The 26462-nt window shown below is 39.6% G+C and overlaps 2 protein-coding genes across 7 annotated transcripts in view; both read left to right on the plus strand.

The window, feature by feature from the left end:
* Positions 1 to 22687, plus strand: part of tmem94 (transmembrane protein 94) — a 39992-nt gene extending 17305 nt beyond the window's left edge. For 3 of the 5 annotated variants that reach the window (XM_087845229.1, XM_087845228.1, XM_087845232.1), the window contains 22 exons: positions 2124 to 2180; positions 3686 to 3793; positions 5663 to 5836; positions 5946 to 6167; positions 6490 to 6802; positions 7847 to 8020; positions 8218 to 8320; positions 8431 to 8639; positions 8973 to 9154; positions 9566 to 9698; positions 11523 to 11638; positions 11750 to 11849; positions 11968 to 12076; positions 12664 to 12853; positions 12945 to 13022; positions 13118 to 13203; positions 13298 to 13379; positions 14254 to 14423; positions 14570 to 14664; positions 16470 to 16563; positions 20263 to 20433; positions 21131 to 22687. In XM_087845229.1, coding sequence (XP_087701355.1) covers positions 2124 to 2180; positions 3686 to 3793; positions 5663 to 5836; positions 5946 to 6167; positions 6490 to 6802; positions 7847 to 8020; positions 8218 to 8320; positions 8431 to 8639; positions 8973 to 9154; positions 9566 to 9698; positions 11523 to 11638; positions 11750 to 11849; positions 11968 to 12076; positions 12664 to 12853; positions 12945 to 13022; positions 13118 to 13203; positions 13298 to 13379; positions 14254 to 14423; positions 14570 to 14664; positions 16470 to 16563; positions 20263 to 20433; positions 21131 to 21203 — 3039 coding nt within the window. In that variant the 3' untranslated portion in view covers positions 21204 to 22687. The remainder of the gene's footprint in view (positions 1 to 2123; positions 2181 to 3685; positions 3794 to 5662; positions 5837 to 5945; positions 6168 to 6489; positions 6803 to 7846; positions 8021 to 8217; positions 8321 to 8430; positions 8640 to 8972; positions 9155 to 9565; positions 9699 to 11522; positions 11639 to 11749; positions 11850 to 11967; positions 12077 to 12663; positions 12854 to 12944; positions 13023 to 13117; positions 13204 to 13297; positions 13380 to 14253; positions 14424 to 14569; positions 14665 to 16469; positions 16564 to 20262; positions 20434 to 21130) is intronic. The other 2 variants (XM_087845230.1, XM_087845231.1) reach the window with 2 other exon arrangements.
* Positions 22688 to 23388: 701 nt separating this feature from the next.
* The window catches only part of tdrkh (tudor and KH domain containing), a 31033-nt gene continuing 27959 nt past the window's right edge, over positions 23389 to 26462 (plus strand). Inside the window, exon 1 of one of the 2 annotated variants that reach the window (XM_087845233.1) lies at positions 23389 to 23548. The gene's annotated coding sequence lies outside the window, so the exon portion shown is untranslated. Of the gene's footprint in view, positions 23549 to 26065; positions 26087 to 26462 lie in introns of those variants that run through there. The other variant, XM_006801656.3, reaches the window with a different exon arrangement.

The raw sequence follows: 26462 nt of genomic DNA on the forward strand, positions 1-26462 counted from the left end.
TGGTACGAATATGAACAGGGAGGTTGTTCCAGAGTCTAGGTGTTATGGTTGCAAAGGCCCGGTCACCTCAACTTCAGTCGAGACCTGGGTTGTGCTAGCATCTGATTGGACGATCTTAGTGCTCTATTGGGATTGTACAAGTGGAGGAGTTCGGAAAGATAGCTGGGTGCTAAATTATTTAGAACAAAAGAATTTTAAAATCTATACGATATTTAACAGGGAGCCAATGTAAGCTGGCTAAAAGTGGAGTAATGTGTTCATAGATCCTAGTACCTGTTAAGAGGCGCAGCTGCACTCTGAACTAACTGAAGAATGTTGGAGGCCCAAGTAGAGGGAGTTATAGTAGTCCAGTCTGGATGTGATAAATGCGTGGATAAGCTTTTCAAGGTCCTTTAGAGCAGCGGTCCCCAACCTTTTTTGCGCCACGGACCGGTTTATGCCCGACAATATTTTCACGGACCGGCCTTTAAGGTGTCGCGGATAAATACAACAAAATAAAACTACTACCGGTACCGAAAAAAAGAAGATTTATTCATAACACACGTGAAAAGACCCAGGAAAACCAAGTTAACGATAAAAACGATAACAAAATAACACTGAAAACCGATAAAAACCCCGATAATAACACCAATGCTTTTTTCTCCACAAGTCCTTCAGGGACACAGACACATTCAGTTGTACACACTGAGGAGAACTACAGTGTACAACTGTTGGAGTAATGCTTTTAGATAGCGATAAATGACTAAATGAAATTCAGTCATGTGTATCAAGAATAACTTTAATGCACCTTCGGATTCCTTCTCCAAATTCTACTGAAGGAATGGACTTCATTCTTCCTAAATCAATTTCATCAATAGCTTTTGTGATGGAGAACGCTGTCTTTAGCAGTTTCAGTAATGGCTGACAACAGTAGTTTGCTCGATAACCCCACTGTTGATACATGTGTTTGTGCACGGATGAGACCCCAATACAGCTGTTTAGTATAAATGAACATTATTTCATCTGTCATAGTGGACAGAGTATAACTTTGATCCTGTTGTGTTGCATCTGCATTAAACTTGAGCATGAGTTAATTTTCTATTAATATTTTTATTGTCAAAATGTTGCTTCTACTAGCAGCACTGCAACTCAGTCGGTGGTTTTGAGGGTAAATACTAAGAAATAGGAATATATAAACAGTCTTGTGGTGACATAATGGCTGACAAATTCTATCACAGTAAATAGTCAATGAGATCACACTTTTTCTTACACTCTTACCTGTATTGACAAAAGTTTATCTGTCACAGTAAGGGTAATATCTAATGGCTGACAACAACTCTGGGTCAGTCACAGCCTTTAAAAAACATAGCCTTTAAGTGTAAATTTGTTTGAAAAGGTGAAAAATAATCTTTTGAGGCTTTGAAGCTAATTTCAACCATTCACCAAATTTTCTTCTAACAAAGGTTCTAAAATAGATCTAAATGGTACACATATTAAATCTTTCTAAAGTCAATATTTGGTAGATGTCTAGGTCATATATAGTTTATTTTTTCCTTTCAAAATGCGATATCAGGCTTTTTTGTGGTGAAATGTTTGTGATTAAACAGCAATAACAATACCAGGCTTTGGTCATGAAGATGGAAGTAATGTGCCTTTGAAGGTTTCAGTAGTTGAACCTGTCAAAGGAATGTTGGCTGAGTGTTGGTGCTCCATTTGCAATCAGATGTCAGAATTTGGACTTCAAGTTGGACTTCTAACTCACAAAGTCAGAGCAGCCCCATATTCTGAATCTAATTAGGAGCAATGCATGTAAGTGTTGGTAAAAATGTAAAGATTCGAATTTAGTCTGCTGCAAATTGCACAATAAAGATTAAAGCATCACTTTAGGGCCCAGACCAGTGTTCACGGCGTCTCATCAAATATAGGTTATCCAGTGTTTTTGTGTCTGCTGTTTGCCAAATTCTGATCGTCTGCACTGCACACTGTTTCAGATGTTTTTCTTCTTCAGTTCAGTAATAACAGTGCACATGCACACACAGACATGCACATGCACACACAGACACACACACACACCATATCCCACACGGAGGAGGCACAGTGAGAGCCTCCTTCTGTGTTTTAACTAGACTCTTCTCTTGCCCTAGCTTGCTAAGTTCTCTGAGGACACTCTAAGCAGCTACACCGAGATGGTTTCCTCTCAGGTATAACCTCATGCTGTTTGACACCCCATTCTCTCCCCCCGCCTAAACTTGCTTGGCTCCCAAATCCACCTGAACGAACCCACTCACTGTCTTTACCCGTTTGTTTGCAACCCTTCCGTGGAACCATTGTACATAGCTCTTGCTACTTTTCCACCTTCCCCTCTCACCCTCAGTCCCACTTACATCTGAATGTCTTACATTAGATTCGGTGTCCTTTTTGTTTGCTTTTTGCTTTCATCCAAATGCTTGACTTTGCTTTTTGTTTGTAAATGCTGTTTCCCTCTCTTTGAATGGTTTTGTTTGGACCTTATTAGTCAACACAATTTGACCAAGCAACTCTTCATGTGATTTTTACACTCAGATGCCTCCCGTTATAAGATAAGATAACCTTTATTAGTCCCACACGTGGGAAATTTGTTTTGTCATCGAATAGTTACCTTCAATAATCTATCCTGTGTGTTTAAGATTATGTGTTCATGTCCATGGTTACTACTTCTGTACCCACCACCTTACACAGCTTCTAACCAAACTCAGTCATTGTCTTCTGTTATAACTGGACAGTAACAGCTGCCACCAGTCTGTCTTTTTCCAAACATTTAGTATTTGGCGTTTGAATCAGAGAAAATGATAGAAAGTGTTGAGGATAAGAGAGGCACTGACTCTTTGTTGGACCTTTCACCTCTGCTTTTTTGCTTATACTGCATGACTGGAAATTAGGTTTCCTCTCCTTGTGTCCTCTCCTTATCAACAGTGAACCATGAAAATATTTCCCACCTAATTTCATGAAATAAAGTTTGACTTTGTGTTTGGAAGACATGCTGGCCAGTGAGCTGCAGGGGAGTTCAATGAAAGACTTTGAACTCCTCTGTGGCTGTCAATCCTGCACATTAGCAGCTCAATCTGTTATTTAAACTTGTAGGGAACATGTCTATAGAAAAGTGACGTGTAGTGGACAAATTTGCATTCACAAAAGAGAACTGGGCTGGCTTCTTCTGCTGACAATCTAATTACAGTATCTGACAGCTTAGTGGGAGTGGAAGATTCATCAACAGAAAGGTTTCTCTGTTAAACACGCTCCTGATCTGAACCTAATGACACTCCAGATCTCTGACATGCAGTGATCAGGCATAACGACCACTGACAAGGAAAGTGAATAATAATAATAATAATAATAATAATAATAATAATAATAATAATAAAGTGATTATCTCTTCATATTGGCATCTGGGTTAGTGGGTGGGGAAGGGGGGGGGCGGGATTTATTTATGCATAGAGAAAAGGCAGGTCTGTTATGTATTTTTCACTGGATACAGGCACCCTAGTCAGGAGTCGAACACCCGACCTGTGGTCCAAAGGCGATTGGTGTTCCTACATGTATATTGCCCCTCCTCATAACACTCATACATTTTAGTCATGTATTTAAGCATTTAGATTTTTGATATCTAGTAGTAAGTAGTTCTCTTGATAACTGTGTGTCTGTGTGTGTGTGTGTGTTTTCACTTAAGCAGGAGATGCTCCGATGTGTTTGGAGACACCTGGTTGCTGTCCTGAAGGGAAAATCTCAGACACTCTGCTGTACTTCCAGCCTTTTACATACACTGGGATCTGTCACAGTGAGTATTGTAGGCCATTAGACAAATACATCCACGTAAAAAAAATGCTACCCAAAATACATTTCATGTTACGTCTCGATTAAATTAAAAATAGAATAAAATTATATGCAGCTCTGTTCTGTAAGCTTTTGATATGTGATCATAGAACAGAGCACCTAATCTGTGCTGGCTAACCTCATATCAAATTTCTATGTAAACTTAGGGTATTTTCATACCTGCAGTATTAAGTCCATTTAAATCAAACTCGGGCTTGATGCAGTTCGTTTGTGCAGATCTGAACACAGTAACTGCTCTCGGGTGTGGACAAAAACAACCGCACAGAGGCCACCTCTTCCAAAGGCTTCCAGATGAACCCCAAAGCGGTTCCTTTATGGTGTGAATGGGATTTGACCTCAATCCGAACCAATTGCCACATGAAGTTTGAGCTAAAAAACTTCCCATGCGCACGTATGTTTTGTATTCTGGGATACGGCAGCGTACTAGAGATGTGCAAGGGTCTGGTCAAATGAGACCAAAATTAAACACTTTGATAATGTGCACCATGTTTGGAGGTCAAAAGTCGCTGCATATCACCCCAAAAACCCCATACCAGCAGAGAAGTTTACAGATGGTCAGTTGGTTTCAGAGAAACAAAATAAACTGCTAGAATGGCCCATCAGTTACCTGACCCGAGTCCAAGTAAACATGTATGAAGTAAAGCTCAGAGTTGATAGAAGAGAGTCTTCAGGATTTGAAGAACGTTTGTATGGAAGAATGGGTCAAAACACAGCCGAGCAACCTTTATCCATACAGGGGGTGTCATCACCAACAAAGGCTTTTGTATAAAATGTTAAATGCATTTCAGTAAGTCTGTTCAATACTTTCCCCTGTGTCATTTCTCATTCTTACACATAATTTAAGGAAACCTATGTTTTGATTTATGTCCATGTTTGGATTGGATGGGTTGTTACTGACATCTGGTGAGAATTTCATGTCAATAGCACCTTTAGAAATATATTAGAACATATACTTTGCAAATTGGTGACGGTATCAGATTGATACCAAAATTTGAAGCACCACTCTGAGCTGCCATAAAGGTGGAAAATAGAGTACATTGACATAATAGACATGCACAATAATTATAGATTCACCCTGAACATCCACCTTTCTTGATTGGGAAGAAATTGTCTTTCAAACTTTTTCCTCTTTTTCAGTCCTTGTGCCTGACCTTTTTCAGAGGAATATTTTTGTTTGTTTGTTTTTTGCCAATTAACACTGTCATTCAAGCATAAAAAAACTACCTAATGCAAGGGATGAACCAGTGTTGTCTCTCTACATAATGAACAGTGCAGCAAAGAACAGATTCTAAATTATATCTTTTGGATACAATAATTACAGTTATTGCTTCCAAGGATGGCACAACCAGTTATTATTAAGTTAAGACCAATTACTGGGTAGGTTTGGATAGCTTTTTTCCCTTAATAACTTCGGTGATCTTTGCTGAATACATTTAAACTTGGTTGATGATCTGAAACATGTAAGTGTGATAAAATTGCAAAAACCAATACAAAATCATGAATGGGCAAAATACTTTCTCACAGCACTGTTAAAATATTTTTGAGGAGGTGGACCTTATGCAGTTTCAAATTGTACGTATTTAGGCACATGGGTACGACTCTATACTACAGTGTGTGTGTAACTCTTCTGTGTGGATATTTGGAACTGTTTTGGAATTCCTAAAGTAGTGACCAAACAATGCTTCCCTGAGCCAGCGCTTTATAGAGATTAAAAAGCCTAGAACTCTTCTTATCACTGATAGCTATTTTCTCAGGAAGCTTTTTGTTCTGTAAGTGTGTGTTTATATAATCTGTACTTTTGTTTTGCGTGTAGGTTCTATGTTGTGTGGACAAGCAGGGTATTCTTTCGTGGCCAAATCCCAGTCCGGAGACTGTGCTGTTCTTTAGTGGACGAGTGGAACCATCACACAACAGTCAAGATGACCTCAGAGACAACATGTCTGTTAACTCATACTGCCAAATGGAGATGGATGATGACAGGGAAGAGGTTTGTTTGTTCTCTTAGGCAAAGCTTTTAGCCCCCCAAAATTAATTTTAGAGTTTAATAAAAAAAACAACAACAACAAAAAACAAGAAAACCTTTTATTGTCTGGTAGGGCCAGGAGGCAGAGGCTCTGCTTTGTCTGCAGAAAGAGCCCCCCCCTCAGCCGGGAGTGGGGCCAGATCCCAGCGAGATGTCGCACGAAACAGCACTCTTATCTGACACTCTCCAGATTCAGCAGCACTGCCAGCCTGTACCCACTTGCACTAAACACCACTCTGGATCGAATGTGAGCTTCAGCCATGACACTGAGGGAGGCGAGGATGCCCAGACACCGGTACAAACTGCAACTGAAATTTCTGATATAGAGCTCTTAAAAAAAAATAAAAAATTAATACATAAAATTTTAAAAACAGATGGTGAAAACGTTAGTTAGTCCCATTAATACTGGAATTTTGGGTTATCTGAGATGTAAATGTTGTATTAAAATTTGTTTTTGTCAGTTTGAATTTTCACTGCTGCTGCTATGGCCTACATATTTAAGCTAACCAATAAGAAATAACTTAAAATGACAGGGAACGAACCAGCACAGTACAAATAAAGTGTAGGAACTCAGGAAGTTGGTATGTGGCTTCAGGTTTTTTTTCTCTTATCTCAAGGATTTTTCACTGGGCTGTCCTGAAGTGGAGGCTGACGACTTTGTGTGTGACTACCACCTGGAGATGCTGAGCTTGTCACAAGACCAGCAGAACCCTGCCAGCATCCAGTTTGATGACCAATCCTGGCAGTGCCACCTGCCCTCCCTAAAGCCACTGGGCCTGAATATCATGCTAAACCTCTGCAATGCCAGTGTCACCAAGCAGCTCTGTCGCTTCTCTGACCATCTATCAAACCTGGCTCTGCAGGAGAGCCACGGCACGGTGCTGCCAGTATATGTCCCATGGGGGCTCTGTGAGCTTTCCAGACTTATAGGTGAGCATGTCAGGACTGATTCTTATATAAACTAAACAAGTAATGACTTCCCTGAATCTTTTGGTTATATCCAACAGCCTGTGGGTCGCTATTTAACACACTGTATAAGTTACAGGTTACATGCTGATATAACCTATTTAACAATGGTTATCCTGTGGCACAGAGGATTTTACAGATCCTCTACACCCAGCCTATTCAAGCAACGGCCTACGGGCCACATGTGGCTGAGTGGCCCTGTCAATGATCCTGCCAGAAATACAGAGTAAGACGGGGAAAAAAAATTTCAAACAGAAATTTCTACAGCATGATGTAGATGGTTAAACGCAACACTCCTAGTAGCCTAGTAATATTCAGACCACAATGCAACAGTGCATTGTTGTAAACATATTTCTACAAATGAAACAAGTAGTCTATGATGCGACAGCAACATGCCTTTATCAACCCAACAGCAAAAATGAAAACCACTGATTTAACCCTGCTGTGTCTGACCAGTACAGCCAGGGTTTATTTTTTATTTTACCACTAAATCTAAATGTCGAATCTGTGTGTTTAATTTGTAATGAGTGTGTGGTATGGTTATGTAGACTAAATTATTATGTAGGTAAAGTGCAAAGTGGTCCCAGCAGTAATAGAAGCATTAAGAGCTGTAATGCTGAAACCGAATGAGTGACTCAGGCAGATTCAAGGCACAACGTCAGAGCTGTGTGTGCAGAACCCTCAAACTCCCCCACCTCTGGTAGAGCACCCGAGCATGAGGAACACACATATTATACGGCAGGCGTTAAAAGAGAGATTTTATACAAATAATATATTCTATTATTATATATTCTATGTTCATTACACGTAATGAACATAGAATATATGTTTTACTTTACTTTACCAAATTAAATTACAAAAAATAGCTTTCTCAAGACGTTATGTTCTCATACACTGGTATATAATTTTAAATAAATCACTGCATCCGAATCGATTGAGTGCGATATTAAAATCTATCAGAGAACAATTCAGAACCATTGTTTTCTTCTTTTTGTCTGTGTTTGTCAGGGTTCACGCCTGGTGCGAGAGAGTTGTTTAAACAGGAGAACCACTTGACCCTCTACCAGCTGCCATCTGGAGAGAAGACCAAGGAGTTCACATCCCACCGCCTTCATTACTTCACCAAACGCCAGCCTCCCATCTCCCATCTCATCTCTCTGTTCGTACGAGACTCTTCATCCAGTGAGTCAGCACACTATTATTGTTTTGGGTTTTATGATGCAGTTTTAATAAAATGTTCAGCACCATCTCTTTATTACCTGCACATAATCCATGTTCCTGTATATGTTTCTGTCCAATCCTCCCTTTGGCCAAACAGTACCATAAAGAAAGTGTGTTTTGTTGTTTTCCTTCTTGATAATGCTCTTTTGCACTGTTAGATAATGTCCAGATGCTGTCACATGGTTCAGCTGACCTTATCCTGGAGGCCTGCACTGACTTCTGGGATGGAACTGATATCTACCCCCTCTCAGGCTCAGACAGGTCTGTCTTTGGCTTTCTGTTTGTGCTTGAAGTTAACATAGTTACACTTTCCAAATGCACACAGTGATTTTGGAAAGTTTTCATTTCATCCTTTGGTTCCTGTGTCACAGAAAGAAGGTCCTGGACTTCTACCAACGTGCCTGTCTATCAGGTTACTGCTCAGCTTTTGCGTATAAACCCATGCAAGTGTCTCTGTCTAGCCAGCTGAATGGGAAATGTATGGAACTGGCTCCTGGTCCCTGTCTGTTTTCTGGACTAGAGTTGCCCTCCACGACTCCCATCAAACACAACTCCTGCAGGAACAGCTGGAGCTCAGATGGTATGGACTGTGACACTGATGAAATGGGTGGTTTTGCATTTGAACAAGACAAAACTGTACAAGAATTAAAGGAAATATGTTGTCACTGCAAAGCTCAATTGCTGTTATCCAAGGTTCAGTAGTTTGACTTGTTTATCAAAGACCATGACTTGGACAGATGCATTTTACTTCCTTGGCAATCACTGCATACAAGTGAGTTAGTAAGTTTTGATTCTACATGTCTTGGAAGTGACTATAAATTGCAAAATTGTATGGATAAAGAGATTTCTCTGACTTTAGAGAGATGTTACATTGTTTAGTTACCCTCCTTCTTCTTTTCCGTCATGCTCACAGAAGGTATAGGTGAGGGTGTGGAGCGTGACGACTGTGTTCAGGCCCTAAGCGGGCAGATCTTTATGGGAATGGTGTCATCCCAGTTCCAGGCAAGGCTAGACACGGTCCGTCTCATTGATGCCCTCGTCACTGCTTGCATCCGCTTTGTTTACTTTTCCATGGAGGATGAGCTCCGCAGCAAGGTGAGTACAGTCAAGCTCTTAATCATTGCAATTAAAAGCTTACTTATTTAGTTTTAACTTATTTATTTAGTATTTCTATTATCTATAAGTATCTATAAGTTTTTGCTCATTTACATACGTACACACAAATAGGACAAAGGTGGTAACTTATTTAATTACTGCTAATTACTATTCTCCGTCATCTAAAAAGATTTGATGAGGGTCTAACAGCAAATGACATTGCGTGTTTCACTTTAGACAGGTGTGCTCTCACACAAGGTCACAGTTTATGACCTAAAGAAAATTGTCGGATTTGTTTGGAAAAACCTACTAAAATACTGGATACTACTATATAGTAGTGTGTGTATATATAGTCTTGTATACTGCTATAATCTACTATAAATTTGACACGGCTCCTTTGGATTTGTGCAGGTGTTTGCAGAGAAGATGGGTTTAGAGACAGGCTGGAACTGTCATATCTCTCTGACACCAAACGGAGACGGTCCCTGTGATGGAGCTCCATCAAGCCCCAGTCATGGCTCCCTGCATGAGGATTTGAACCAAGGTACCTGTGTTTCTGACAAGTTTAGTTAATATTCGTGTTATTAGTAATGGGAACAATTTTAAAGGCTGATTATATATTTAGTCATTAATAGTGTAGCAGCTATCAATTATTTTAGTAATCAAGTAAACTGTTGATTATTCCAACAAGTAATCGAATAGGAAGTACTTCTGTCTTATTTACAATAAATATTCAAAGGGGAAAAAAACATGGCTCTTTCAAAAGTTGGAATAATTGGAAATCTCCAAATATCCACCAAATATTTTAATTTAATTAACTCATTTAAAATCTGTAGTGGAAAATGATTGGGAGTGGGTTGTGAAGAATGGGCTCAAGATAACAGTTGACGCTACCTCCAATTGCAATGTTGGAATTAGATGGAGGAATAATATCAAAACTCAAAAAAAAGAGTATCAACATTAGGAGCATAAATAATTAGAAAAGCATTTGGTAGAGTAACCAAAAGTATCTATGATATGGATCAGCCTTTGTGGCCTCCACTCTAAAGAGAATATTTGTACAAATGAGGATTGTCACACCTCTAGATTTATAAGTAAATGGAGCCTGAAAAACCTGAGAAACCTAATTTGCTCTCAACCTGTGCTACTCAGCTGCACTAGCATGCGTTTCTTTGAGGAAGATCATTTCTTCTTCCAAAAATTTAAGGTGCGAAAGGACATGACCCCTCTTAACCACGTGTCCAAGACCTTTTACGTTCCAATTAACCAATGTGAGGTCTCTCGTGTCGCTAGAAACAGAATTATTAGGTACTGACGTAACAGGATACAACAACATAACGAGGTAATGCAAAAAAGCAACTAATACCTAAATGTACAACCACATCTGAAAGAACACAATTACCCAAACTGTCAAACATTTCATGAAGGTAGATCAAGAGCTGTGCACTTCCGCTCTGCTCTCTCTTCACCGTGATGCACCAGTACAGTGTCTGCATCACTGCAGCTAAAGCACTAGCCTGCCTGTTAATCTCCTGCTCCCCTCTTTCCTCACTCGTGAACAAGACCCTGAGATAATTAAACTTCTCTACCTAGGTCAGCAACTCGTCCCTGACCCAGAGTGGGTCCTCCACCCTTTTCTGGCTGAGAACCATGAGGTGCTACTTTTAATTCTCAGTGCTTCACACTCTGCCGCATACACACTAAATGTGCCCTCCCTAACTCAGTGGGAGGAAAAACAGCTGGCAATGCGTGTTTTCCTATGAGGTAAAGCAATTTATGGCAGCCCAGCCGTATCTCTGTTATATCTATAAAACCACTTACAGTTGCAGTCTCCTCTCTCGAAGTATTGGGTTCCTTCTCAGCAAAAAATCAGTTTAGTACTGTATACCAGCGGTCCCCAACCACGGGGCCTCGGACCGGTACCGGTCCGTGAGTCGTTTGATACCGGGCCGCGAGAGTTGAGGCTCAGGTGTGAAATGTATCGTTTTCAGGGTTGTTATCGGTTTTCAGCGTTATTTTGTTATCGTTTTTATCTTTAACTCGGGTTTCCTGGGTTTTTTCACGTGTGTTATGAATAAATCTTCTTTTTTTCGGTACCGGTACTAGTTTTATTTTGTTGTATCTTTCTGCGACACCTTAAAGGCCGGTCCGTGAAAATATTGTCGGGCATAAACCAGTCCGTGATGCAAAAAAGGTTGGAGACCGCTGCTGTATACAACATACTGTATGCAATATACTGTGTATCTTAAGAGTGTATGAGTAAATGTAAATCTGGTACTTTTGGTGTTTTTCGTTGTTTTTGTTTTTTTCAGTAATGCTTCTTAATAAGTGTAGAGGAAGCCATACTATATTTTTTTCTGTAACACAGATTCTCGGGATGAAGCTGAAGGTCCCCTGCTACCAGAAGAGGAAGCCCACTCTGACCTGGCCAGTTTCCAGCCCACAGATAGCGATGTCCCCAGCTTCCTGGAGGACTGTAACAGGGTAATTTCCTCTTAATCAAAACCAGTGAAACTACTGTTCTAGCCCACAGAGGCCAAAGCAAAGTCTGCTCAGTCTTGTGTTTTATGTATTGCTTCCATATATTTTGTAAAGGCCAAGTTACCTCGTGGGATCCACCAGGTTCGTCCTCATTTGAAGAACATTGATAATGTGCCTCTTTTGGTGCCACTCTTCACAGACTGTACACCTGAAAGTAAGTCTTATCTTTGGGTACCATATTGTGTACACGATGTACATTACTACTTAGTATTCTGAGTAAAGTTTAACAAAAGTGAACCAACGATCCACATGCCCGTATCACTTTCTTTCAGCCATGTGTGAAATGATCACGATCATGCAGGAAAACAGGGAGGTTACGTGCTGTCTGGGGAGCGCTGGCAATTTCCGCAATAGTCGCCTGTTCCTTCAGAGTGACCTAAGGTACGCTAATAATAAAATATATGAATATGCACAATCATACTAAATAACATAGAATCAACTGCCTCTGCAGTAGGTTGTCACAACTCTGTCACTGACTGCAGTTAGCTACAGTAATTCTTTTTCTAATATGGGGCTAACTGAGGCTGCAAAGCAGAACAAGGACTACCAAAGAGATAATGAATCATTTGGAATATTTGCAGATTAATTCAAAAACACTTTCATGCCACAGTGTATCCTGTATACTGCACCTGGCCAAACTAGAATAAAACAGCAAGTAAGCAAGTGACTTATAGTTTTAGAAATCCAATGCAAGTCTCTTAATCAGACTCCAACTGCAGTGTGCAGATGATGGTTTACTCATCAGCAAAAAATGAGCTTGTAATTGCTTCAGACTTAATTTTGTTTATTTATGCAATTTTAAACATTTCTAAAAAATATATTGTTACAGTGTGATTATGCTTTACTGATTGTTGATGTTAAAATAATGTACATTAACACTAAAGGGTGTTGAATGCATCCAACTACTGTTCACCCTATCCTGCACAAATTGCCATACAATCACGCCACCTGACCTCTCTGTTTTACAGCATTGCTTTGGACCCTTTGTATCCATCTCAGTGTTTGTGGGAGACGTTTGGCTATGCCACTGGTGGAGGGTTTAATGGAGAGGTTGAAGGACTGTCTCCATTGAGGCTGTCTGGACAGCTCAACAGCATGGGCTGTTCTGTTACCTTCCACCAAGGAGAGAGTGTGAGCATGGTCAAACTCATAGAACAGGTTAGATGCACACAGGCCCTTGTGTACCCGATAAGTCTAAGAGTAATGTTACATTTATAAATGTATCTACCTTTGGCTGAATGTGTTGCAGGCACGACACACAACCTATGGCATTCGCAAGTGCTTCCTCTTTCTGCTGCAGTGTCAACTCAGTCTGGTTATCATCCAGGTGAGAAGGGAAGATTCATAAATTCTGAAGATGTGCCTGTTTACACTGCATTATTTCTGTGTAATTTACTACATGATGTGCTTCTGGTGTTACAGTTCTTAGCCTGTTTAGCTCAACTTCCTCCTCCTATGAACACCACTGACATCCTCTGGGTGTCATGCTTCAGCTGCCCTCTGCTAAGGTACATACATACTGTAAATATCTAGAAACTAATAATTCATAGTTATTTTGTTGTTTCGTGAAGAAACTGGTTCTAATTTGTTCTCTGTTGGCAGTGTGTCACTTTTGGGAAAGCCACCTGATAGTACAGTTATGACAGTTGCCACAGGGAAGAACCTGGACGCAATCCCAAAGAAGGTAGTATCAATTATGAGAAATAGAGTATACTCATGTAATATTATTCAGGTTTTTATTGTTCACACAGTGTATATATTTCCTGTATCCACTCAAATGAATGCTTAATAAAATCTACTTAAAGAACTCTGCTCAACCTCAGAGAAAGAATTAATTATAGACACGACCATAACAGTTACAACTGGCAAATTACAAGACTGTAATGGTGGACTATTTCGTCTACTGTTTACCTCAGCATCAGTCATATGACAACAAAGTTGCAGCTACTATTGCAAAATACATGTTGCATATCTTGGTTTTTATTTTTTATTTTATTAGTCCTTTATTTAGCCAGGTAAAAAAATCTCATTGAGATTAAAAATCTCATTTCCAAGAGAAACCTGGCATCATGGCAACAAAAGTCAAAATAGATGTACCACGCAGGTACATAACATTTAAAACAAATACAATATCCCATACGAACATGTGAAAAATATACAATAACAGATCAATTAAGAGTGACATTAAAAAACAATCGCACTGAGTAAAAGAGTTACAACAGCTAGTAATAACTAGCCATTCTATATTTTGCGGTATTACTGAAGAAAGTGGTTATAAATCTTTGTTTTGTTCAGTCATTTGACTTTAGAATTTATGGGTAAGTTCATATGAAGGATCACATTAACTATTGAAGGAATTTGGCAGGCTAGGCTAGTATTTGCTGTCTTACTAGCAATAACTTTGGCAAGCAAGATACAATTAGCCGTACGTGAATCTGATGGCTATTTCGTAACATTAGCTGATAAAGTGATCTGAAAAGGAACAGCTACATTACCAGATCAGCTACTGAAATCTTGGATGAATTTGTGTATGTCTGTTTGCCAACCTCTTTAACCAGACTCAGAACTACTTCCTTGGCTGTTTCCTGTTGAAGTTTGGCCTGACTATGTGTGCCTACCTGTTGGCCTTTGGGTTTAGCCTACAAGCGGTCTGCCTGAGCAGTTTGTCACACTGCAACCTGAACTCCTCAGACAACACCACTGCCTCCTGTAATATATTTGCAAAGAGGTAGGAGTAACAATAACCTGCAACAGTCCATAGCTGTTCCACTCATAGACTTAATGCTAAAATTAATTACAATGCAGTTAGATTAGCAATAATGAAGAACAAGTAAGCAACATGTTAAAAACAAATATATTTCCATATATCTGCAGCGTTTCACCTAGTGCACCTCAGTGGTTCTTTGAACTGTCTAACGGTCTGCTGATGACGCAGAAGATCATGGCAGGTTTTCTTGTCTTGCACACAGGTAAGAGCGCCTTCATAGATATGTACAAGTGTCCTTTAGATTTTTATGATGTCTTAAAGCAGTTTGAGCTCTATGACAACAGCAGTCAGGATCTTAGAGTATTCCACTGGAGCACGTCTTTAGTAAATGAAAACCCCTTTCCTCCCTCTGTTCAATTTGCGGGACCATAAAACAATTTTTATTCTGTTCTCGGAGCTTAAGTTTGCCCAAATCATCTGAAACTTTGAAAACATTTCAAATGTTAATAACTAAAGACAGCTTGGTGTAGACTCACAGCTTAGGAATGAACAAAGTGGATACAGCATACATAAATTAAAAATTTTTTGGCAGCGCCTGTGTTTTATGCAGTGTTGGGGAGTAACGGAATACATGTACCACCGTTACGTATTTCAAATACAAAATATGAGTAACTGTATTCCGTTACATTTACTGTTTAAAAGGGTGGTACTCAGAATACAAGCATTAAGAGGCTCTAATGACTGTGTCTCAATCTCATGGCCCATGTCACCTCTACTTGCGGATGTCTACTAATGACGTGAAGAATTTTTTATCTTATTTTTTTATTATTCAAAAAAGTATTTAAAATGAAGGCAATAGGCAGAGAATGGACTGTCATATCCGTTATGTGTCTGTGAGCCGTAAAAATAATAATAACCACTGCAACCAAAAAGAGAGCCTGACGAGCCCAGTTGTAAGTAAGCTATTAAGACTCGACTGTACACCGTGTTCGTGTTTTCCTCCGAAACAATAAGTTCCGTTGAAGCAGCCTTTCAACGCCTCTCTCTGTCTCTCGCTTGCAAAGTTGACCGACACAACAAAGTAAAGCTAGTTTTCGGCTACGAGCCCATATTAGCCAGAGGTCCCTTTACTACGGTTCGGAGCCGCGGACCTGTTTTATACACGCGGAATAGTTTTCTATACGAGATCGCTGCAAAAAGTGCAGCCTTACCTAATGTCCACCCTACTGTTACTCATTTATATTAAGATTAAAAAATCTAGTTGGTATTGGTATGGCGAGTAACCTTCAGTGATAGTAATAAATCACACAGCAATAGGACATTCATGTAGTTCTAAAGCATGATAATATATTAAGTAATCCAAAGTATTCAGAATACGTTACTCTCATTGAATAACGTAACGGAATATGTTACAAAATACACTTTGGGGCATGTATTCTGTAATCTGTAGTGGAATACATTTTAAAATGTAACCTTCCCAACACTGGTTGAATGTATAAGCCACGTGCGAAGTTCACTCTGACGCCTCTGTCTTTCTAAACGGAGGGACAGTAAGTGTGTGTGTATATGTAAGTGTGTAAAAACTGCAGATTAACACCAATAGTATTTGTCTATATAGTCTATATCCGCAATTGTAGAAATTAATCTCATGTAAACAATAACGTGACTACACGTCAAAAGAGGCTCACACCTCTGACGTTGCATGACTAAATCTCAGTTTTCCTCGTCCACACAAACGCAAAAACTGAGTTTTTGAAAACCTCCACCCTGGCAGGAGTTTTTAGAAATCGTAGTTTTCAGTGATCTAAAACGCCGTACACATGTGGACGAAAGGTGCAAATGCATAGAAAATCCTGCGTTTTCAAAAATACCCATGTACATGTGGACGTGGCCTTATACATAGGGCCCCATTTTCAGAGAGGTAGTTTTTAAAAAAAATGAACATTTTGAACACAGATTGTTTTGATAATCACGAGATGATCAGTAAAACTCCCATGTTAAAGATGAGTGATTGTGTTTTCTTTTTTAAAAGCGAACTTCTCTTATTGTTGTTCTGTTATTTACCAGTGGTAATCTCCCTGAGCTATGTCCATCGCTCGCAGCCTTTATGGAAAAAGAGCCCATTCAGCAATACCTGGTGGTGTGTCACTGTACCTGTGGTGTAAGTAATTATGTTCTTTAGATAATGTTAAAGCCCAGTGTTTAGCAACATCTTTGCAAACATCAAGGACTAAGATTAACGTTGGTTTTATAATTGATTTCAGCAGTCCTGTTTTGAGTGATCAGTAAGACTAGAAAATTGCAGTGTAAAAACACCAGTACATTTAGCTTTAGATGCTGTACTTACAACAGGGTTAAAATGAACAGATTGCTGCTGGAGTTCATGTGTTTGTCTATTAAAGATGTTATGCAATGTTCATAGACATATTTACTAATGAGATTTCAAGACAACTTTCAAAATGAATGCAATGTTGAGTTGACATACTGCACTCACAAAGCTAGAATCAAACTTTGAACATTGTGGTTATGTTGCTGCAACACCTGAGAGAAAACTCAGTACCGTGCAAAAGTCTTGATCCATGCTTCATTTAGATTTTTTGCTATGAAAGTATATGTGCAGCAAATAGTTTACTTTTTCTATCTCGGTACGTGTAAAAACCTTGTTATTTTTACAGCATTGGTGTCATATTTGTGACCATTGTCATGCTAAAAAATGAAGCCGTTGCCAATCAGTTGCTTTCCAGGTGGTAGTGGATGGTGGATAAAAATCTAATTGCACATTTCCATGTTCATAACTCCACTGAAGAGCCATGCAGACCTAAACCATTAGTCTTCACCGTGTTTTATAGATTGCTGTAGACACTGTTATATCTCTTTCTTGACTTCTGCATACAGATAAGAACAAAATTATTACTCCCACTATGAAATTTCAAGTACTTTTTTTTTTTTTTAACAGAAGAAACAAGCATTTCTAAATACATTAGGTTTCTTTAGAAAGCGCAAAATATTTTTATTTTCACATATTGAAAGAATAATTTCAGAAAAAAAACAAAAATGACTGAGGTCAGTATTATTAGCCCTCTGAAAAATTGACCTTTTCCATTGAGCCGTAGCCCAAACCACTGCTGTGCAATGATGTGCTTTGACTTTAAAATGACCAAAGCTTCGAGTTAAAACTGGGATTTATCTTATTTATACAGTGTCTGAGCTGTCACTTGAGAAAGCATCAGGCCAGAAAGAAATAAAATCAATTTAGACTTTAGAAAAAGACTTATTGATGCCCACAAAGCAGTTGAATATAAAATGTTGTAACATTTCCAAGTATGAGGAACATGAGGAAGTGAGCCACCCAGTACAGATCAAGCCTGGCTATGAGAACATACAGGCACTTCAAGAAATAGGTTTTACTATACCCTCCAAAAAAGACAAAATTATTACAAAAATTAAATGACAGAAACAAGCCATATTAATAAATAAGTGGGCCCATAAAAGAGGTTAACTAAACAAAATTCTACTCAAAAAAGTACAAAATATATTCAACAAACCGACCTCCCCAAATGAGAGACAGCTCCACATATATAGTGACTGAATGAACTATTGTATAAATAAAAGGTGAAAACCACAAAGCAATAGCTAAACATAATACAAGAAGAAACCCCATTCCCCCCTGAATGTCTCAACAGATGGTTAAGTCCATTTTGTTGCCTCTGCACTTAAACCAGCTCCAGGTAACAGAGTATTTCAGTTGTGTGGTTGCATGCAGCCATCATACTGGCAGAGGTAGGAAATGTGTCCTTTGGTCAAATGACACAAAATTCTTGCTCTTTGGCCAAAGACATTGGTTATGTTTGTAGAAAGAAGGGAGATGTGTACAACCCAAAGCATACTGCCCTCACGCCAAACTATGGGGATGCTGCAGCAAGTATGGAAGTGGGAATCTCGTCATGGTCGATGAAATCATGAAGAAAGAGGGAAATGTGAAGATTTTAACAGAAAAACTCATGCAGTCCATAGTAAAAGTGGTTCTGGGTTGTTGCTTTGTCTTCCAACCTGACTAGGAGCCAAATCATATCAACTCGTGGTGAAGAACTACCTCCAGAAGACCAAAGTGATGGTACTGGGGGGAAAAAATTCAAGTATTTTCCAAGTACTGTTAAAACATGTGCTTAAAAATTATATTTACATAGTGGGCTAACAATTCTGTCCAGCTGTATATAAGTCCTGATACCCCTGATTTTCAGTCCCGTTCTTGTGCAATTTGGCATACCTCAAGCTCTTCTTCTTGTTTCCCTTTCTTAAGAATGGCTTCTTGATAGCCACACTCCATGGAAGTCATTACTGAGTCGTGGTCAAACAGTAAATGACTGAAGGATCAGATGCATTTCAAAGGAGGACTTTTAGGTCTTCGCTGGATTTTTCCTTCTTATTTCTAAAGTTGTGTTTTTTCAGTTTTTATAACATTGTTATCATTGTTATAATTATCCTTCATTGGTTGAGTTGGGTGCCTTTTTATGCCTGCATGAGTCATAGGCCAGTGTTAAAACATTCTTCTGAAAATGATTAGGTACAAGGACTGGACTGAAAACTGGAAAAAAAAGCACCCAATGTCCAAAGAAAAACTTTGAAAGAGCTTAATAATGTCTGTAAAACTATTGCCTATAGATCATTTAAAAATAAAAAAGCTGAATTCTTGGAAACAAAATATAAAACAGGTGGGTGGCTCAAGACTTCTGCACAGAACTGTAGTTCTGCTGTTTACCTCAGAGTTGGCAGAATGTAAAATGTAGTCATGACCATAATAAGATCTTGTCTTATGATACTTTATACGTTACAGTAAAATCAGTTGAATTGCCTTTGTTTTTGAGTCTTTGTTAGCAATTTTTTATTAGTACCTACTTGGATCGGCTCGTTACAATCAATATACCACGAATGTGCGTGAGGTCTTAATAGCAACGCAGCAGAGTGTCCGGTTACATCATTTGCATGCGACACATGACACAACAACACAAGGAGAGCCCCAAGGAGTTGATTGTGTTCATCTGTGGACGTTGTGTTTAAACACTAGTTTGCTAGTTTGAGCGGGGAGTCAAGGAGGCCATTTATGTGAAAAGGGAAAGAGCTCCTCTGAATCGAGGAGGGGACATCTTTCACCATCATACAATGCTGTGATTGCAACCATTCCCCAACTCTATGAATAGTACTCATGGGCATTGATCAGTGGTCTTTGATCTGTGGTTGTTGATCAGTGGTCATGATAATTTTCATATTAATGATCGAGAAACTGACCTCACAGCCCATTGGGCTTGTCATTGTGCAAAGGTACTGTTTATAAGGTTACAGAGACCTGCAGTCATCTGAGACTGAAGAAAATCACTTGAAAACTAAAAACGTCCAGATGAACAGAATTAACTCTTTGGGATTCACTTACCAGGATGATTGAGCATGCATCAAGACAGTAGAGGAGGATATCAGACCGATGCTATTCCCATTCCTCAGTCGGTGGCGTTTTGTCAGACTTGAAGACCACAGTATTATTTGTTGTGTACCCATTTACCTCGTTGTCGTGTTTCAAAAATGGAGGTTTTGATTTTCGATAAGGAGACGCTCTCGTGAATCATCAAGTGACGCCACTGATTAGCCAATCGTGGCATGCGGTTCGATGTCACATTTTAGTACCCGGTTGGACCGGTTGAGACTGTGGCCAAGCAGGTACTAAAAAGGTACCTGCTACCAGTCACTACTATCGTCCCATGGCGAACCCTAAAAACCCTTGTTAAGCCATACCAAGCCGACACGAGTAGGTACTAATGGAAAAGGGTATGTATATGTATGCAATCCTCTTGTCTGTACTTTTCACCAGACTGGTCAGCCAGATTGTTCAAGCCACAGTGGATTACCAGTTGTGGTGTGACAAGACAACTGTCCTGTGCTTTAAACTGGCTGACATACCGCTGGAGGCCTGGCTGCTAGTGTCTGTCTCCCTGCTGCTGGTGGTTGTAGTCAATGAAGTGGTGAAGCTACATGAGATACGGTATGAAATAGAAGAAGCTGTTAGAAATACATCAGTAGTGTTGGGGGGGGGGGGGGGATAATATAAAATAGTTGGAAAACAATATGATTCTGATTCACGGTGCACGGGCAGCATGGTGGTTAGCACTTTTGCTGCACAGCAAGAAGGTCCTGAGTTCAATTCCACCATCAGGCCGGGGTCTTTCTGTGTGGAGTTTGCATGTTCTCCCCAGGTACTCCGGCTTCCTCCCACAGTCCAAAGACATGCAGTTAGTGGGGATAGGTTAATTGATCAATCTAAATTGCCCATAGGTGTGAATGTGAGTGCGACTGGTTGTCTGTGTCTCTATGTGTTAGCCTTGCGACAGACTGGCGACCTGTCCAGGGTGTACCCCGCCTCTCGCCCTATGACAGCTGGGATAGGCTCCAGCGCCCCCCACGACCCTGGAAAGGATAAGCAGAAGCGAATGGATGGATGGATGGACAATATGTTCTGTACAAATGTTAGAAACAGAAAGAGGGTAGCATGAACATGTGGTGGTGGAATAATAATAATAATAATAATAATGATATGATGATGATGATTATAATTTTTTTAGATTTCAGGTCAGTCTTTGTTTTTCTCTTATACTCCTCAGAGCACTGAATTGCTGCTAAATTGTTTTTTTTGTGTGTTTGTTGATTATAAGCTCTGGTTTGTCCTCTGTGTCCGTTCAAAGGGTGCGAGTTCGGTACCAGAAGAGACAGAAGTTGCAGTTTGAAACAAAGCTTGGAATGAACTCTCCGTTCTGAAGTCGGTTGGTGTGGCAATACCAGGAGCCAGCTTGGTGCACATGCTGTAGCAGACAATTTAAGCCTAACTGCACTGCGGCCAGGCGGAGCAAAAGTCGAACAGCCATGATGGCAGTTTGACACATTTGTTCAAGCTTCTGGGACCGTTTTTTAACAGTTGATTCATGACAAAAAAGGCAGGGAAAAGAAAGACTCCAAAGAATCCAATTTAATTACAAACATTTAAATGATGTCTGAAGAAGCTCCTGCTTCATCTTCTTCACATCTGTTCTACATCTGAGAAACGTTTTAACATGGGGTCCACTCCAGAAACGTTCCACTAAATGCTACTTCACTTTCAGAGGATCTTAATGTGACATCCACTGAGACATATTGAATTGTTGCATATCATCTGACTAACTTTGAAGATCTTTTTTTTTTTTTTTAAACAAGTCAAATGGGAACACACCGGGCTGAAAAAAAGGTACCCATGGAGCCCCAAAGTTTGTAATAATTATAAATATAGGCATGAGTACTTTTGAAGAACTTAGTTCTATTTCACTAAATACATAAACAAACAGTCGAATAAACTTTGTTTGTGAAAACATTTGAGGAGGTAAGATGCACAGTTGAATGTGTTTTTATTAAAAATGGCTAATTTATTTTGTAAAGGAGGTTTTCCCATTTAGAGTTAAAAAGGAAACTAAAGCATGAAGTGCCACTCAGGTTCTCTCTCATGTTTGCTGATGTGTTTGGGTTTATTTACTGCACTAAGTAGTTTGTTAGTTGACAGGAACAGGAACTATTTAGGTTGTTGAGCTTGTAACAGAGAATAAGTCTAGAGTCATGAAGAGAGACATTATGCAATACAACCTGACAACGAGTCATTTTTTTTACCCCTGAGACATAAAAGGTTGATGGGGTATTGTCGTCAAGGGGAGCAATGTGGACACCCAAGTTTGGGAATGTAATAACTAGAGAATGTAGCAACACAGGATTTATTATTTTTAAAATTGATACGTGGGTGTATCTACTAAAAATATCGAATGAGTTTGAATCTCAGTGGCCTTAACCTTAAGGTCACAGGTCAAGTTCTCTGAAAATCTTCAGAATACAATTAGTTGAGAACACGTTCCTCAACAGCCTGCAAGATTTGAATTGTATTTTGCTATACACACACACACACCTGTGTGTGTGTAGCTGTAATGTAATTTTGCATTTGTTTAACAATAATAATAATAACTCTGAAAATAAATTTTGCCAGGGGCACGTTAACCCTGTAAGTGATTGAGAGTTAAAATTGTTTTTCAGAAAATGTAAAAATCCCCCCAAAACCTTTGTTTTGAGTTGGAATTGTGTATATATGATATTGTTGTTGTTTTTTTTTAAATTTTTTATATGTATGGGAATAAAGTTGAATTCACATATGGCATGTGCAGGTTGCAAAGTTTGCAATATTCATTGGCTGTCACAGTAGTTGTGATTAAAAACCTCACTTTATTCCATGTGTGTCCTAGGTTTTTGGAATTTTGTAAATATTTGTCATTGTAATAAGTAATATTGACAGATTGTTTCATCCATTTTTTTCCCTTATTCGTCCATTTTGTCAGAGTAACGCAAAATGTAAGGATTATATTCTCTTGCAGACAATCACATAAATAAAGAAGACATGCAGTTACACTATTGTCCAGTGAAGGGCACAGATCACACACACACACATTTATCGGTATTTATCCTTCAACCTGTGATCATCTCCCCGTCTGCCCATTGTTCTCCTGTTACCACAGGTATCACTGTTGCCTTCACCCTCCTAATCTTATCAATATGCAGTGTTGGGGAGTAACGGAATACATGTACCGCCGTTACGTATTTAAATTACAAAATATGAGTAACTGTATTCCGTTACAGTTACCGTTTAAAAAGGTGGTATTTAGAATACAGTTACTTTGTTGAAATAAATGGATTACACGGCGGTACTTTCCTGTTTCATATTGTCGCGGGTCAGGACTGTTTGGGTTTTGTTTGACAGCTACGTTCTGTTGATCCAGGCGGCAGCGTTACGGTTGCCATGGTTACAGGGCGATGCTCTCTCTCTGCGTGTTTCCTGGGTGAGAGAGCCCTTTTTGTTGTTGTTGTGCTAAGCTAATAGGCAGAATGCTACAGGTATAGCTCTAAAGAATGTAGCATCATGGGCAGTGTAGTCCGTGCTGCAGGGAGAATGGACTGCCATACACGTTATGTGTCTGTGAGCGAGGGAGGGAGAAAAAGGAAAAGTACGAGCTGTCATCGAGCAGAAACGGGAGCTGGAAGCATGTAAATATAATAATAACCACTGCAGCCAAGAAGAGAGCCTGACGAGCCCAGTTGTAAGTAAGCTATTAAGACTCCACTGTACACTGTGTTCGTGTTTTCCTCTGAAACAATAAGTTCTGTTGGAGCAGCCTTTCAACGCCTCTCTCTGTCTCTGCTAGCAAAGTTGACCCAGACAACAAAGTAAAGCTAGTTTTCGGCTATGAGCCCTACAAGGACCCCGCCTTATTAGCCAGAGGTCCCTTTACTACGGTTCGGAGCCGCCGACCTTCAGTAACAGTAATAAATCACAGCAATAGTACATTCACGTAGTTGTAAACAGCATGATAATATATTAAGTAATTCAAAGTATTCAGAATACGTTACTCTCATCGAGTAACATAACGGAATACGTTACAGAATACATTTTGGGGCATGTATTTTGTAATCTGTAATGGAATACATTTTAAAAGTAACCTTCCCAACACTGTCAATATGTTACTACAGCCTTTTCCTCTACCACTACAATTTGTGGTTGGTTAGCTATCACCAGTTTGTTCATCTGTATGTGGAAATCCCACAGGATTTTAGCTCAATCGCAGCATTACTTAAATGAAGAGAGAATGATTAGGGAATTAGTTTCAGCTGACCAGCCAGCCTCCTTAGCATTGCTCCCTGAACCTGCTGCCCCACCCATCCTCTCTAAATACCCCACTGCCCGACTTAGGCAAGCGGAGCCATCTGGCCAGTTCTACCTCCCACCCCCCCACCCATTTTCCCACGAGCTGGAGAAAGCAGCCACGATTATCTGTGCCCCTGGCTTTTGGGGCACCTTGAACTTAAAAGGCTGGAGAGCTAATCCCAGGTGATCCAGGCAATGGTGTCCTTCATACACTGGAGCCAGTGGGACGTGTTCCAAACAAAGTGAATGGGCATCTCAAGAAGCCACTGTATTGCCAAGAACTCTTTTTCAACAGTATTGTACCACCTTTCCCGTTCTAACAGGAAAAAGTTAGGGGTGTGCAGCACATGTTCTCCACAGAGAGCCTTTTCAACCTGCACAAATGCCACCTGGCACTCCTCCATCCACTGTAGCAGATCTTGGACACCTTTTCAGAGAGGTCTGTTAGGGGCTGGTCAGCTCTACAAAGTTCAGAACGAACCAGTGGTAATAACCAGTCAGCCCCAAAACCACCTCATCTCTTTTTTTTTCTTCTTTTTTTGGTCTTGGGACATGTGCAGGCTGTGATGGTTGTCATTTTCTCCATCTGTGGGTGCACCTGCCCGCCTTCCACTGCAATAACACTGTGCGTACACAGTCTGTGTTGCAGGGAACTGATTATTTTACAGTATGATTACACCAACAAACCTGTGCTCTGCTCCAGACAGCTTTACAGCCATCGGGTCTCCTGCTCATCTATCCTTTCCCTCCAGGTCCTGTTGTTACTGAAGTAGGAAGAGCATGATTAAGGAATTATCCCAGCTCCCCTGCCAGCCTTCCCTGGCTTTTATTCCATTCTAAAAGAGGCTGGGGTCATTGAGTCCAAGTGAGAATGTTCCACAACTTCCTTGCCTAAGCTACTGCAAGGAATTGCAGCTGGAAGGTTGTTGGTGCCTTTAGTGGTAGTAATCCCAGAACCAGGTGATGGACACCCAACCTAAAGAGAGCTGTCAGACTGAAGGAGTCTTATCAGGCTTGGCTAGCATGTAGGATAACAAAGGCAGCTGAAAGGTACTGGCATACCAAGCAGAGTGCAGTTCAATATATATGCCTAATATAATAAATGCCTAAAGTAAATTTTCCAGCATCACTCTGAAACAGGATATTTGTCATTTTAAAGATAAAAATGCAAATTTTTAAAAAGGTAGTCCTATATATTTGTGTATTATATGCACTGAGGGACATGTCTTGGTCAAAAAACTAAGATTTCTCATTGTTACTGGAGGCCGAGGTAATGCCATCCAGAGTGAGCATCTGTCTAAATACCATATTTTGAAGCTTTTTAGGGCAGAGTACAACAACATCAGTTTGATCTGAAATTTTTAAAGCAGCTAATTAGAGGTCATCCAGGTCTTTGTCTTTTAAGATGTTCTTGTATCTGGCTTCAGAATGAACTGCTCGTTGGTTTCCATTTTAGATATTGCAATGTTTTAAAGCTTAAATGCATATCAAATGTGTCAATGATGAGTTCACCTACAGCATTACATAATTTATAAGGATGTTCATATTCCTGTATCATCTCTCTCCTGTTATGCCTACTTACCTGAAAAACATCAGTCTGTTTAAAGCTCTCTTTTCCATCCTAAGAGAAGAATGATATTGCACCAATTTTACACCCAATTAAAAAAAATATGTATTAATACAGTTTTACATTTTATCTGAAAAAAAAAAATCACATCTTTTTTGTTTTTTGTACCTATCACTATAGGCAATGCCCTTAAATATGACTGACGTTTCCAGACAGTTGTTGAAGGCACTAATAGAAGGCAATATTCCCTGGAGGTCCTCTGAGGTTCTCCCATAACATCAACAGATTAAACAAGTTCTCTTAAGGTTCTACATAACTTACCTTCAGGAAATAATCCTAGATCGCTCTCCAAATTGTAACCTTCAGGTAAGGTTCTAGAAAACTAAAGTTTTGCCTGTACCTTTTTCAGTAAAACACCTGGTTTCACTGACAGTTGTCAGCAGCAGTTGTACTTTTTAAATTTTGTTTGAATATTGGAATTGCGACAAATTTGCTCAAATATTAAAACAAATGAATGTATTCAGCACAAGAGTTGACACACAGGTTGTCTGTGATGTCGGTCTGTTGCCACCGGGTGGTGCTGAGGTCTGATTCTGAGGGGAACGCCTCTTCTTCACAGTCACTGGGCTTGCACGCAGTGGGCTTCCGGTTGACGACTTAAAATAAAATGTTTCACTTAAATGATCACGTTTATGGTTAATACATTTTTCATAGTAAATTATTTATAAAGTGTTTTTTTTTG

This window comes from Neolamprologus brichardi, chromosome 8 (genome assembly GCF_056152115.1).
Source record: "Neolamprologus brichardi isolate AB-2024 chromosome 8, ASM5615211v1, whole genome shotgun sequence".
In the NCBI taxonomy this organism is placed as follows: domain Eukaryota; kingdom Metazoa; phylum Chordata; class Actinopteri; order Cichliformes; family Cichlidae; genus Neolamprologus; species Neolamprologus brichardi.